At 49.9% G+C, this 14746-nt stretch overlaps 6 protein-coding genes across 6 annotated transcripts; 4 read left to right on the top strand and 2 right to left on the bottom strand.

Moving 5' to 3' along the window:
• Nucleotides 1–112: 112 nt before the first annotated feature.
• Nucleotides 113–1530, bottom strand: POX_b02009 (uncharacterized protein; the record flags this gene model as incomplete). The annotated part of the gene is made up of 4 exons (XM_050110931.1): nt 113–441; nt 520–714; nt 800–886; nt 957–1530. The coding sequence occupies 4 exons, from the start codon at nt 1528–1530 to the stop codon at nt 113–115; spliced, it is 1185 nt and encodes a 394-aa protein (XP_049971277.1).
• Nucleotides 1531–3819: 2289 nt separating this feature from the next.
• On the bottom strand, nt 3820–5512 carry POX_b02008 (uncharacterized protein; the record flags this gene model as incomplete). Its single annotated transcript, XM_050110930.1, has 2 exons — nt 3820–5328; nt 5414–5512. 2 exons carry the CDS (start codon nt 5510–5512, stop codon nt 3820–3822), a joined length of 1608 nt encoding a protein of 535 aa, XP_049971276.1.
• Nucleotides 5513–6542: 1030 nt separating this feature from the next.
• Nucleotides 6543–6665, top strand: POX_b02007 (uncharacterized protein; the record flags this gene model as incomplete). Its single annotated transcript, XM_050110929.1, has 1 exon — nt 6543–6665. The coding sequence occupies one exon, from the start codon at nt 6543–6545 to the stop codon at nt 6663–6665; it is 123 nt and encodes a 40-aa protein (XP_049971275.1).
• A 1414-nt stretch (nt 6666–8079) lies between these two features.
• Nucleotides 8080–9036, top strand: POX_b02006 (uncharacterized protein; the record flags this gene model as incomplete). Its single annotated transcript, XM_050110928.1, has 1 exon — nt 8080–9036. The coding sequence occupies one exon, from the start codon at nt 8080–8082 to the stop codon at nt 9034–9036; it is 957 nt and encodes a 318-aa protein (XP_049971274.1).
• Nucleotides 9037–11386: 2350 nt separating this feature from the next.
• On the top strand, nt 11387–11706 carry POX_b02005 (uncharacterized protein; the record flags this gene model as incomplete). The annotated part of the gene is made up of 2 exons (XM_050110927.1): nt 11387–11490; nt 11550–11706. 2 exons carry the CDS (start codon nt 11387–11389, stop codon nt 11704–11706), a joined length of 261 nt encoding a protein of 86 aa, XP_049971273.1.
• Nucleotides 11707–12403: 697 nt separating this feature from the next.
• POX_b02004 (uncharacterized protein) lies at nt 12404–14352 on the top strand (the record flags this gene model as incomplete). Its single annotated transcript, XM_050110926.1, has 4 exons — nt 12404–12444; nt 12517–12920; nt 12980–13450; nt 13529–14352. 4 exons carry the CDS (start codon nt 12404–12406, stop codon nt 14350–14352), a joined length of 1740 nt encoding a protein of 579 aa, XP_049971272.1.
• Between the last annotated feature and the right edge of the window lie 394 nt (nt 14353–14746).

Genomic DNA, 14746 nt, shown 5'->3' with positions numbered 1-14746 from the left:
GGGTGAAGCTTCAAAGTCCGGGGGGCTGGCCGTCGGCATTATGAGGCTTATCTCCGGAGCCACGGGCGATATTCCATTCTGACTATATCCCTTTGATTCAATCATTTCTCAGTCACTGGCGAGGCTCACGAGTTGGTGTTGAGTTCCACATCTCCTGTTGCCCTGTTTCTTCATCTCTCATCCGATCTTTGGCAGCACCGCGAGTCGCTTTAAAGTCATGACGCACATGGACAAGACTCAGCGGTGAAAGTGGCACATCCCCTTCTGAAGAAAGCACATCACTCCCATCCCGACCTGGCTGTACTCGGCTCGATACAACCGGTGGACTCTTCACGCCCCGTCCTAGCGAGTTCTGGTTGCTGGTGCTTCGTTCTCTGGTACTCTTCGCTTGAGCACTGATGAACAATTGTCTCATTGAGGCAACGCAGGATATTAATATTGCTGTGTGAGATGACCGTCAGCAATCTAGTTCCCAAAAACTGCCACCCGACACGAGTCAAGGGAGGTACGTGAACTTACCAGCATCCACCTCGACAAAACTCCAAAAACATAACCATGCAATGTCAATCTGTTCATCGAGGCTCGTCTTGACTCCAACTCGAATGACGGCAACGACCATGATAAAAATGGTGGCGGAAAAGATACTCAGAAGCACAATCTTCCTCCGCCGGGTGATCTGGGCGTTCCACAATACCGATATCGGAATAGACAGGACTATGTTGAAAGGCCAGAATATTCAGAACCCGTGAAGGTTTGTCCTATACACAGAATTGAATGAAAACAACAGGATCCGACTTACTCATCATATCCGTTACCACATCACCAGCACAATTGGCCCAGAAACTGCGATTCTCATAGTGAATATGACTCAGTCGGGGGCATTGCTCTGTCCGAAACATCGACCATGAGTAATGAAGATCAAGATGGAAAAGGTCATTGTGAATTTGCCAACTTACCCATAACGTACTCCAGACCACCAAAGCTGCACTTGTACTCAATATCCGCCACCGAGGCAATATAGACCCCCGCCGTGATGACAACCACAATCACCCACCAGAGACACAGTGGCTTGATCCTGCAGCTCAAGCGGTAGAAAAACGACAGGAATGAAAACTTGATACACCACAGAGCAGTGTAGAAGAGAATCTGCAACGGAGCTAATGAATGCATAAACGTGTGGTATTGCAATAAAGCCGAAAGCGTGAGGGATTCCTGACCTGAAAGAACTCGGTTGAATTGGAAGAGATGTCTTCCGTAGATTTGCCAGATCACTGCTGCAGTGAGGATGATGATCCAAGCGAGAATGACCAGGAAATCGTCAATGAAAAGTCCGTGGAAGTAGGCCAGCTGAACGTAGAGGCGGAAAAGCACAAACACAAACGCTGTACCGGTCAAGGCCCAAAGGACGCCCTGGAAGAAGAGATAGACATGAGCGGCGAATTTGTTGGACAAATGAGGGATTCTTACAATGAACACGCTCTCTGGGATTTGTCCTCCGGGCGTTTGTGACGGTTGCCCAGTATCATCCATGTTGAGATGATGTTCAAGTTGCTTCAACTTGATGCAAGAGTTGTGATCAATACGGGATTGAAAATGAACAAGTATTTGTCACGAGTATGAGTATCCGGGCGAGACCCAGCATGGACAAACGCCGACTTTTGTGTCGGGGAGAGGACGGAGTCAATTTGTCTTTCATCAAATGTGCTGAGATTCGTCTGGACTGACATTATACAGTACATCCAGCTTGGCATTTGGCCTGGGCAAAGGAAGGATTTGTGGATATTTTCGCCCCATGCGAGCAGTTGAGTCACGGCGCTAATTCGGTCGAATAGTTGGGGGTTTTGCTTCGCATGAGAACAATCGATCTCGATTCTCGAGGGTTGCGAGAAAGACGCTAAGGGACTCTTAGTGGTAGCTCAATACCTCTTTTGATATGTGTTAATGATTGGACTGCCAGCTTCGAAGGCGGCAATGTTCTTTCAACACCAACATTCGACTTTCACCAGGGAGTGTGGAGAATATCGGGGAGATCTTCCCTTTGTTAAAGCCAAAGAGGCCCCACTGAACAGGCTGCGACGAGAGGAAAATCGGACGCTCTCCAATCGACTTGAAATATATTCAGTCACGACAGGATTGGTGTATTGACGGGATGGACTGGAGCAGACATTGGGAGCAGCCTAACAGCCGAGGGAGCCCTTCTTTCTATTCTTCTTGCGAAGCGGACCATTTTGGACTGCAATGTTGCTCACGATCCCCATTGCTATCGGGGATAGTGAAAGCTCATCAAATATATCAAATTTGGATGCGAGTCTGCCTCCTTTGCAATGAGAGTCGAGGACATTCATCCTATGACAGCAACAACAAAGGAAACTGCGAAAGTGCGGGTGCAGATTCGAGGACCCCCCACGTGCCCACCCAAGGGTCAGCCTTAACGCGTTTCTTTCAAGAAAAACTCTTGGTTCATACATGAGAACTACTGAGCTTACTAGGGAGCACTCGCTTGGTGCCCGGATGGCCAAGAAAAGAAGTAGTTCATTCATCTTCTTGTAACTACTAAAATTTGGGTACCAATTTCGATGTATGACATACCTGACCAAGCCACAGAAGAAATGAAATGGTTCGATTATCCTCAATGCATGCGCCATGACTTCCAGAGACTCACGAAGTACGTCTGGGTATCTCTCAGAAATCCAAAATCTAGACCTAAATGCTTAAGTCTCACAAAATTGAAAGCACGTCGTCAATAGCAGGACGATCGACAAGATGTTGAACACAAGTAGGTAACTGCTAATCTACATACTCTGGTCAAGCCAAGAATCACCCTCAAACCTTCTATAAAAGTCAGGTATAAAGTAAAGCCAAGTCATCCTCGACAACGAGCTCCGGATCATCTATCACAAAGTACATAGGCACATCTTCACTCAATTCTCGGCCCTTCCGTCTCAACAGCCTATCCACAGCCAAATTCCCAGATCATCTGTGGAAACACGGACAGCGTACCTATGCAGCAGATAAACAAGCTCTTCTATGGGAAAGACCAATAATTCAAACAAAAGAATAAATTCCAGGACCGAAAAACAATATCAATCTCAACAACAGATAGCTGCCGGGCTTTCAAATTCCCAATTGGCTCAAGCGATAACGAGAGAGAGAATGGATATGATGGACAGACTGCATAGACACAATACAAGACCATGCGAAGGTACTGGTAGGTAACCGGAAATCTTTTGTCCACCATCTCAACGCGATACGGTACCCAGTATTTCCAACATGGAATCATTCTAAATGGCATCGATTTGCACTCAAGAATATGAAAAGAACAATCCAAACCACGATATTTCCCGAGTCCAAGTAGATTTGAACAGTCCTTCTTTTTGAAGGATTGGCTGTGCGTTACCACCGTATACCTATGCACCATCTTTTTCGAGCACAATAGGTTCCAATCAGACGGTGGAAAGAGATAATTTCAAAACACTCTCCACTAATATCAAGTATTTATCGACGCAGAGGATTCTCATATGGAAGGAGAGGGCTCACCCAAAGCCGCCTCAAGCAGGCTTTGGAACTTCATTCTCTACGAACAAAGTCAATAGTGACGGCATCAGATCTAATATTGTATGTCTTGAAGATCGACCGCTAGTTGTTGACGCCATGAAAAAACCCGACATCCATCAAAATTGTAAAGCACAAAATGCACGGGATGTAAAAAGAAAAAATGACAAGAGGGAGAAGGCAGAGAATGAAGAAGAGGAAGAAAAAGGCAGGAAAGAAGCGCATGGAGTTATCCAAAAAAACACCTCGTTAATACATTCCACATCATCAATCATACAGAGGGACCCGACGAGGTGTGGATGTCGTGTAAAAACCATCATCCATCATCCCCGGTGGCATATACCGCTTGGCGGCCGCACTTCGCACGGGACTTGATCTGCGAGACGATCGCGAAGGAAATCCCGGACCACTGTAAGAACGAGGCCGCTCGGAGCTGCTTCCCCCACTACCCGGATGACTCCCACCGGTACTACCACCGCTGTAGCTGCCTCGTCGGCCATCTTCCGGATCAAGATTGAATCGTTGACGCGGCACAGAGCGCGGCGGGGGCATGGTCGTGTACTGTGGGGTCTCCGGGACTGGTGCAGGTATTGATCCATCAAACAGGTGCTCTTTGAAACGAATGTCTGCCGAAGGCGAAGGCCGAGAGTGCGATCGTCCTTCGTGCCGAGATTTGCTGGATTTGGACGGGTGAAGATCTGGGCTCCCAAAGGAGCGCCTCGGCGCAGTGGGAGAAACATCACGGTAGGGCTTTCGCATATATGCGTCATGTGAGTGACGACGTCCACGTGAGTCGGGGGGAGGAGATAAGTTGTGGTGGTGATGAGAACGACGTCTCGACATGGGGTCTGGGGCAGGCTGGCGAGGGGGAGAATCTGAGACTTCCACATCTGGAGGATAGGAGTAAGAGTGCGAGTGGGTATGGCTCCGGCTGTGAGGGCTCGGACGTGAGGATGTTGCATCTTCCCTGTCGCCGCTCAGGGGGCTGGTATGCCATGCAGAGTGGTCACGGCCTCGAGACCGGAGAGGACGATCCGCATAGGGCGACGGCCCGGGAGACCGATGTCGAGGTGACGACATGCCAGAGCGACCGCCATCAGGTCTGGCGTGCGACTTGGAATCTGGTCGGCGACTGGCTTCGTCGTAACTGTCGGAATGGTCTCGCCGCCGGTAGCTCTTCCGTCGACTCGGTCGATCTGCTTCGTAGTAAGTTGAGGACTTGTGGCGTCGCGAGCTCGTTCGATGCGGAGGGTGTGAGAAATAGTCTTCTTCCTCCGGCAAGGGATCCTTGCCACTAAAGTGATAGTGGAATGGACCAAAGTTTGGTGGCGATGCACGCTGGACATTTCTCTTGATGTAATCATGCTCAAGTCGTTTGGCGACCCCTTCATGCCACTGCAGCATCTCCGGGTCAGGTTCTGAGGGGAAGGCATCGCGAGGGATCGACTTGGGAAAGGCTTCGCCCTTGGCATCTACAATGTTCCACTCTTGGACTGCGTTGTTCAAGAAACGCCAGTGCTCATCCGGATCCATGAGCAGCTGGATCGTCTGCCATCGTACGAAGCCATTAGGGCAGAGCGACGGTATGGCCGGGGGCTCATACGGACTGGTTGATGGCTGCAGACTATGGAAACATCCGAGCGACTGATAGATAAACGACAAGGCTTGAGGTCTGGTCTCCAGAAAGAGTGGATCGTAGTTGCCCCCCACCCGTCGATAGAACGCGGCGAGGCGGTCTGGAGTGAGATCCGTCGTTGGATTTGAGTCGAACGAGTGCTGTTTCAAACGCATTAGCTTTTGGAATTAGCGGCGAAGAGCCTCAAAATTGTGCGGCATCTTCCTCTGCGTGTTTCACCCTCACCATAATCTGTGCGATGCCGAGACATAGCTGCTCCAGCATCGGCGCTGGACTTTTATCCTGATTGATCAGGGTCCCCCACTGGCTGGCCGCAGACGCCATGTTTGGTTGGGCACTGTTGCTTGTGCTGGGGCAATCGGAAGAAGCATCAAGATGCGATTCAGAGAAGCGATGGGGAGAAGCATCAGAATGACTTGCTGCAGGCGAATACAAGATCAACGCTCGCGACTCATCTCCAGGCAGCGAGGAGCGGTCAGGCACCGCAGCAGCGCACATGGACCCACTGCGGGGAATCGGGATGAAGGAGTTGGCGCGTGCGAGCAAGGAGAGTCGGAAAGATCCCGATCAGGAGCTTCACGTTCAAACAGCAAACCGGTTGTGCAAATCTTGCAGAGTGCAGAGTGTGTCCAAAGGGAGGTCATGGGTGCGTGGACATGATATCCGATGTGTCGGAGGGCGATTCAGAGGGCGATTCAGAGGGAGCGACTGCAAATTTCACATGACGGGACAGGGTGACTTGTCCCGATTCCGATTCTTTTCGCGCAGTCATCCTGAACAAGCCACCAAAAGGTACGGTCCAGGACCTCTCGATGTACCTTGCTAGCCTCATTGGTTACACGAGATGACAAGGTATCTGGGTCTTCCACCATCTGTAGAGTGCAAAACACCCTGACGCCACTCCCACAAGCTCAAAAAGGATCAACGCGAGTCAGCGCATCCACATCAAGAACCACTGAGCTGCTCTCCCACGTCGCTCCACTGTCCACCAAGTCATACCATCGCACATCTTGCGCAGATCACCATCTGCAGAAAAGCCTCGTATGACCTGCTATACTCGAGGGGTCATCCAATTCCCTTATCACCCGAGTCGAACATCCCGATCAGCCCGAGAAGGTCCGATTCAAATCCGCTCACTCCATCCTCACTGACCGTACGACTCTTGGAGGAGTCTCTGGCAGGACTTGTACTGACTTCCAGGAAGCGATCGAGTGCAGCGCTATTTTTTCCATCCGTATCTCACTCCTTCCTCTGGTACAATCTGCGTAACGTCATCTAGAGAGTGCTGCACAGTGCACATTGTATTCGCTGGCATTGGGCACCTCTGCTTCATTCCTTTGGCGGGGCTGCAACCATGTCTTGGGCAGCCGGTCGTGAGGTATACTCTGGAACTGCATTCACCCATCAAGCCTCGACAAAGAAAGAGCCGCATATCCTAGAGCTCGCTTTGACTACCAGTCTCGAGGCGACCTCCTAGCTGACTCAGAGCAAGTGCAGTAACGGGGTGGAGATTCCGGGAATTGATGGCAAATCCAAGATCAGATGTGATTACTCCGGTCGCATCACGTTTCTTGATTTGTTTGTCCGCCCCAGATCGCCCCCCCTCAGGGCCGTAGCAGTTCCGCCTTGTGCGGGACCAGGCCGTGAGAAGGCACGGGCACCATGCAGCAACCGTGGTTCAGTGGGTGGATCTGCAACAGCGCTTGAAGTGCAGAAGATCTGTATACGATGTCTATTTACTCCAAGAAAATTAGTATGCACCATTGCTTTCGGGTCTATTATATGAGCTGATTTTCAGTTGCTCATAATCCCCAGCTTGATGCTCTCGTGTGTGGACTGCATGAAAGGCGGTGTATTCAATCAGTCTCGCCGAGCAGCGATTGCGACTATGGGCCCTGCACTAGTAGTATAAACAGCCTCCGATAGTCTTTACCTCGTCCGGATAGATAGTTACGCGTTTGCTCCATTTGTGGTGAAATCAGGTATACTTGTTAACTGGAGGATACCAGTCAGCTCCATAAATTGTATGATATGTCATTTTTGAGGTCCATCGAATCTTGGTCATCATCCCTCGCCCGGTTCATCAAATATACTAATAATCTGATCACTTGGAAGATAGTCATTGAAAATTGTTGGTGTGTGAATCTAGGCTTCATAGCAGCTTCTTCATATCATTATTCTCTTGTATTTCTCGGACAAAGTAAGAGCACCCTACCCAAGTCCCAACGCTATCTACAGGACCTCAAAACTTTCTCCTTGTCACGCTTTTCTCTTCATAGCTCTAGTTGTTTAAGAGCGAGCGGGAATACATATGACTCATGTGCACACCGTAGGCTCCGCCACGTTGAGATCCCATTCGCGGTTACATTTCTCCCTATAGAGGATGATCCATGGTTCTAGCACACTTGGGCAGCTTTTTTTCACAAGTCTGATACACACCAAGATTCATTCTCAGATTCAGCCCTGAGGCGGGACACAGAATGGATCTAAAATCAAGCCCAGTATCATAGTCTCGGTAGTGTGCTTGAGATCTATAGCCTTTTCAGAAGGTGAGTGGGAGATCACGCTTAAATTGACTTTGATCTGGCCCGATACGCGCTAACTTCAGTCGCTTAAAGCCAGCCTTATTCTGTGCGGCTAGCAAACAGTTATTGGCGACTTCATTCAAGGCAGGGACTCATGCAGTCGCCAGACCCAAGATTCTCTTTCAGTCACCTACCAGTGGTATCCGTGCGATTAATATATAGATTCAAGACACTATCTGCAAGCTGCAAGTGACCGCCGCTTTTTGAATCAATTCCGATAAAGGCTCCTCCATCTTTCCAGACCTCGTCAGGGGTTCCCCTCTCTATTCGACCTGTTTCCACCACCCACTTGAAATTTCTTCAAGTATGGCACTGAATCATCCAGACCAGCCACACATTACGGAATCCATTCGGGAGATCAGTGACAATTCCTGGCTCATTTCGAGCGAGTTTCTTCTCGCGCATTATCCATCGCCTCCCCCAGCAGAAAACATTTCTACAGATCACACCTGCTGGAGCGATAGCAATGGTGGGCATTTCATGCTCTCTCCGGCACCAGAGCCACTTCCTGATTCGCGACCTCTCTCTGAATATTCTCCACATCTCCCACGAGTTTACGCCATTGGAAACTCGACGGCTGTGTGGCGAGCAGGCGAGGCCTTTATCAAAGTCCACCCCATATATTCTCCTCTTCTCACAAGGGAGCATGTGACCCTGCGGTTCCTTAAAGATCGACAACCCCAAGGATTTACATTTCCCGAGGTTTACCGTCATTTTGAGGTTGACAATCGATATTTTATGATTGTCTCGAAAGTTCCCGGTCAGCTCCTCGATGAGGCTTGGCCAAGCATGGATGAGACTCTTCGGGAATATTACATTGGCAAAATGGCAAATATCTGCCATTACTTGGCACGATGGAAAGGTGATACTATCAGTGGCGTTGATGGAAACTCACTTCAAGAATGGTACTTGCGAAAAGGTAACGATGATTCAGCGGATGCTGTAACTCCGGAACAACTTACCAAAAATTGCACTGCCATGGAAATGGATGTCTCGAATTTGGTCTTTTATCACTGTGATCTTGGCCCTACAAATCTTCTGGTGGATCCCTCAACAAGCGCGCTGGGGATCATCGATTGGGAGATTGCTGGCTACGTTCCCATTGAATGGGTGAGAACAAAGTTTCGGCTCTCGCCCGGTATCGATTTCACGTATACCGATGATGCATCCAAAACAGACTGGCGTCGCCGAGTTGCCCAGCGTCTGGAAAAGATGGGATATCGTGACGTTGTTGATGCGTTTTTCAAATTTCAGAAATCTTGAAAGTTGGTCGATTTCTTTCCTTTTTTTTCGGCCGGCTAGTATGTAACTCTCTCCATGTAGTCGGCTGATATGTTGCCCTCTTGAGTCCCAGTGAAATCTATACCTGTGTCAACAGGAGACATCACTGGAACGAGAGAGAGCAAATTCCCAACAAAAGGTCTTTTGCACCAATTGACGCATCACGCCAAGGAGACTTTCCAATTACTGTTCACCCATTGAATACTATCGAATAACCGCTGATCTGCAGGGGGCAGCTGGGCTTTGAGCACGTTTATTTCGGTGGGTCATAGATTGCCCTTTCTCGTACGCACAGAGGGTAATTAAGGATCTACAGTGCGTAGGGAGTCCCCAGGCGAGGACGTCATTCATCGGATTCAGGAAGCAAGTTAATTTTCCCTTTTTGAATAACCTGGATTGTGAGAAGTGTTTTCGACAGCGAATAATATCCTGAATGATGTAGGGTGAAATAGTGTGAGACTTGAGTCCTATCTCAAAGGGTGCATGGACATACAATAGTCTACGAGACGAAGGACCAAAAAACGAGTAGTGGAACGGGAAGAGCCTAAAATATCACGTGCATAAGTCCTTCATTCGTCCAGTCTGTATCTTCCAACCGCTGCAATTTGTGCTGTCACTGAGAAGTCGAGACTTTTATCTTTTGGCAACTTGATTTCTGAAAGGTTTGGAAGAAAAATTGTTGTCCAAACGGACTCACGACTCACTACTTCATAAATTTTTGCTGATTTATGTACCTAATCCTATACTCATTGTAATATTGCATCAGTTTGAGGAACAGCAAGGGGCAACATCGACATATGTGACACGGCTCTTAAAATAAAAGGTGCCAAATATCAGTGGAAGACTACTCATCTGGGCCGTCTCGTTGGTAATATAGTCTGAGCGCCTCCAAGGTGCGTATGGTAGCCTTATGGATCCTCGTTCTTTTCTCATGGATGATGACGACGGTGCCAACGATGGGATTGTTGAAGAGAGCCGGTTGGTTCAGGTAACAGCGGCGCTGAATCTGAATGATTACCTATCTTTAAACTCGATTGTGAGACTGTCAGAAAATTTTGAATCGAGTCTACTACCAAAGTGCCAATCCGACCCTGAACGCTCCATCGTGTGTATCGCCCGAGATCACACCAGCACGTAGGGTGAGTGGAAGATAGCATATCGAGACACGACATATGTCCAGGGGTTTTCTCAAAAGAAAAAAATGTTGTTTTGCAGGAAATGCATTGAAGATGCCATTTATAGGTGCTGAGCTGATTGAAGTGTGGTCCTGGAAGTTCTCGTGGAATCTATTTTCACTTCAAGTAGTGTGGGCGGCGACTCAAAAGTGTCAAGCACAACTGCGGCCTTGTCGTTTGATACCCAGCGCCTGGCTGTCGCGAGGGCTCCCGCTCCTATATTAAGGATAAGGAACTGCACATCTATCTTTGCCAGATATTGTTTTTGGAGATGATTCAGATCCCATGTTTGGCACTTGAAGGGAGCACCCCCTGAGGGAAGATGGCTTCCAGCAGAACACCATCCGTCCCGTCGCCGGTCAATCACCCCTGCATTCCTCGACGACATACCACTTCCAGAGATAGCATTCCTTCGCCTCTGACTGGGTCACCATTAGATCAAAATTTCACTGAGGCTATCGTGTCGCGTCTCCTCTGATCTTCTTGGTTGGCTTCGATTTGGAGGTTGCTTGTGGGTCAAACGCCTTGTTGTCCGAAAGGTAGACAAGGCTAGCAGCCCAAGAATCTCGAATGGCGAGCCAATCTTGCGACCGGTACAATATTCCAGGCCTTGCAAATTCTTGACAGGAGATCTGGATGTAAACATTGCAGATTGTGATGGAGTAAGTTAAGTGTCCTGTCTTTCCCAGCCGTCACCGTTTCACATTGACATCTGCGGTACCACATCCGTCCCCTTTCGAACACTTCTCATCTACTTACTTCACTGTCACCAATCCACTGAGCCGTTTTCCAGTCCCGCAAAAACTGAAAGCGACCGACCAATTTCGTATTCTAACAAGTGCTCTTGATTGCTACACTGCACACAGTCTCGGGGACAGTTAGAAACGAAAAGAAAAAAGAGACGAAAGGAGGAGCATTAGGCGACCGAGGTGTCTTCTTTTTCTGACGACCGGGGTCAAATTGACCAACAACGTACTTCAATTATTACAACCGCTCGGTTTCTTGACTGAAATCATCAGTTCAACCGGAGAGGACATCGAGCCTCAATCTCGCGACTACTCTGCTCACCTTTTGGTGGCTTCGACCACTGGTGCGCCTTGATACGACCGAGACTGCTCCTTACGCCCTACCCGAATCATCATCCACGCCCTATCATCATGGCTCTTGTTCGTGACCCATATTTTTGGAAACGATTTTCGACCGCTGTCCACCTGCAAGAAATCGAAGCCAAGAGTGACGCCGAATGCATCTCACCTGTCCGGTCAGTACGGTATTGTTCACGAAGAGTTGAGCATTGCTGATGTTCTATCCCGAGAGCAGAAAATCCGATTCCTGGCTGGATCGTGAACGCCGGAAGCGCAAGCGCACGCTAATCTGGGGGTTTGTCATCTTCTTTGGGGTGTTGTTAGTAGTGATTGGCGCGATCATCGTCTGGTGGCTGGCGAGACACCACTGGATGCAGCGGATCGAGCCATAGCTTTGCCGAGTCTGGGTGGCTTCAACCCACTCATCGTTTCAGACACGTCCAACCCATACCCTTGTTTCTTGTCACCTGGTCGCAAGCTAGCGACGCAAGAAGAACCAGATCGATCTGGAGATATACCCGCCGCACCTCCAGGGCGGCCTCATGGCGTCCCCCTCTTTTTGATTTGTATAGATTTTTGTTTCTTCTTCTTCTCTAATCGTTCTTTTGATAATCTTGAATATAACTTTCTTTCTCCTTACCAATCACGATGACCGGGCCGAATACGCAGGGCGCTATTCTCGGCTGAACCTGCTCAAAGTGGACCGCCAGAGCGCGGATCGTCTCTCCTTATCAAGATGTCCGTGCCAGTGGTGTCGCGATATGTCGTCGGGTAATAGAACATCGGCCCAGCACTCTGGAGGGCGCTGCCGTTTTTCTCATTTGTGGGAATTGAGGCAACAGGGATAATGCTGGACCTCGGAATAAATGCTGACCTTGAGAACCGTGCGCTTTAAAGACGACCGTGTATCCTACTGAGCACGCCAATAGTGACTTCGGACTTGCCCCCGCCGACTCCAGCCGACGGAAGCTTCCGCTTATCGCCCTTCCCCACACGCGATTGTCATTCCCCGCAAAGAGCTCCCTTTCTTTGGGGGTACAAAAAGGTGCCGATTGCCGCCTCTTCGTTAATTCTGCATCCTGTACCGCCATGCTTCCTCCATTTGATTATTTCACCTACCGCAAGATACGGTGAGCTCCCAGGCTTTGACCAGGCACCACAGTGCTTCTATTTGAGGATCTCGCTCGCTGACCGATCCGTAGCAACCAAAAGCAAGCCGAGCGAGCCGCTCGCTTTGCATCGTTGCCGTATCCCTACCATGAACGAATTACCGAGGACGACAAAGTAATCATTGACAAACCAATCCAAGAGCTAGTTCATGACATCCAGAGCTCCCACACGTCTCCCCTGACCGTCTTGAGAACCTATGGCAAGATTGCGGTCAAAGCTCAAGAGCGGACTAACTGTGTCACCGAGCTGCTGCTGCCCGAGGCCGAGTCATGGCTTGAATCAGACGTCAATCTGAAGGGGCCCCTGGCCGGTATTCCAGTGTCTCTCAAAGACTCGGTTCATGTGAAAGGTTTCGACACTTCCCTTGGCTATTCAGCTCTGGCAAACCAGCCCGTGGCAGAGGATGGACCCATGACGAGGCTCTTGAAGGATGCCGGTAAGAATGGAGCCCAAACACAATTGATGGCCAGCCCAGATTTTCTGACGAGACACCAGGAGCCGTTCCATACGCCAAGACTGCGCTGCCAATCACCCTGCTATCCTTCGAATCCGCCAACGGTCTTTGGGGTCACTGCCGCAACCCTCATGTCCCTGATTACAGTCCGGGTGGTTCAACGGGTGGAGAGGCTGCTCTCCTCGCCCAGGGGGGACGAATTGGCATTGGCTCTGACGTTGCGGGCTCGGTTCGCGTACCGGCCGCTTGGAGTGGCATCTACTCACTCCGCTGCAGTACCGGGCGTTGGCCCAAAGTTGGAGTGAATACGAGTATGCCTGGCCAAGAGGGGGTGCCAAGTGTTTTCAGTCCAATGGCCCGTACACTGAATGACTTGACATACTTCACCAAGGCTATCATTGGTATGCAGCCATGGAAGTACGACTACACGGTTCATCCGATTTCATGGCGCGAGGATTTGGAGGACGAGGCCCAGAGCAAGGCTCTTCGTATTGGCCTGATGACCACCGACGGTATGTTTTCTTTTTTAAACTGGACAAGAAACTGAGTGTCTGAGAGAAAAAGAATCAACTTAATTGACCCTGTTCTAGGTGTCGTTCCCCCAACTCCCGCCATTGAACGCGCTCTGTCGACCACCGTCGCCGCCCTCACGGCAGCCGGTCACTCCGTCACCGAGATCCGCCCACCAACCAATGCCGACCCTTTCACCGGTCTTAATCTCGCCTCGCAGCTCCTCAACTCCGATGGCTGCCACCATTTCAACGTCAACCTCCGCTCCTTTGAGCCATCCGATCCAGGCGCCAGCCAACTCTCCAGCATTGCCCACCTCCCTCGGCCCCTCCGCTACCTCTACTACCTTTATGTCCGCTACATCAGACGGGACACCGTCCTCGCAACACTCATCAAAGACTTTGGCCCCAAATCATCCGCCGCTCTCTGGACTCTCGTCGCCCAGCGCGAATCTTTCCGCGCCACTTGGCATAAATGGTGGGATGCTGCCCCTCAGCAGTACGACTTTATCCTCTGCCCGGTTAATGCCACCCCTGCTCTGCCGCACAAGGCAATGCATGACGCCGTTTCTTCTTGCGGATACACTTTCCTCTGGAACCTGCTCGATTACTCGGCTGGAGTGCTGCCAGTCGGACATGTAGATGCGTCTCGCGATGCGCTCGTCACCCCTTACAAAACTGCGCTGAAGCGTCTGGGATGTGACCATAGCGTTGCGCGCGGAGCCTGGAAGCATTACGATGCTGCCAAGATGGCGGGACTGCCGACGGCGGTACAGGTCGTCGGGCGTCGATGGCAGGAAGAGCAGGTATTGGGATACATGGCTGCTGTGGAACGGGCATTGGAGGAATACAAGGATCCGGAGACGGGATCGAGTTGCAGGTACGATCTTTTGGAGGTGGATTAGAGAGTGGAGATTCTGGATTATATCATGTCTAGGAAGATCAGGGGGCGCTTCTTTTTTTTATATTTATACGAGCGTGAGATTTGACTTCTTATCTATGGGTCTATCATATTAATTTCAAGTCGACTGTTGTCTTCCGGTGGTTGCTTTTTTTTGAAATGTAATGGATGGACAGCATCTGCGCGGTAGGAATACGTCGACAAATGGATCTGGTCTGCGGCGAATGCATGGAAAGAAGGGCGAGGCATCGTAGACTACAATGCTAATCAATTTTCATCGGAAAAGGTCCACAAATCTACTTTGAAATAACTGACAAGGTTGCAAGTTCTTTCATTATCATTCAATAAGTGCGTAATTTCGTAGACCTCGGAGACAAGACATGAAATGTTCACGTTAT

This window comes from Penicillium oxalicum, chromosome II (genome assembly GCF_001723175.1).
Source record: "Penicillium oxalicum strain HP7-1 chromosome II, whole genome shotgun sequence".
NCBI lineage: Eukaryota > Fungi > Ascomycota > Eurotiomycetes > Eurotiales > Aspergillaceae > Penicillium > Penicillium oxalicum.
This window is presented reverse-complemented; position numbering and strand designations above follow the sequence as displayed.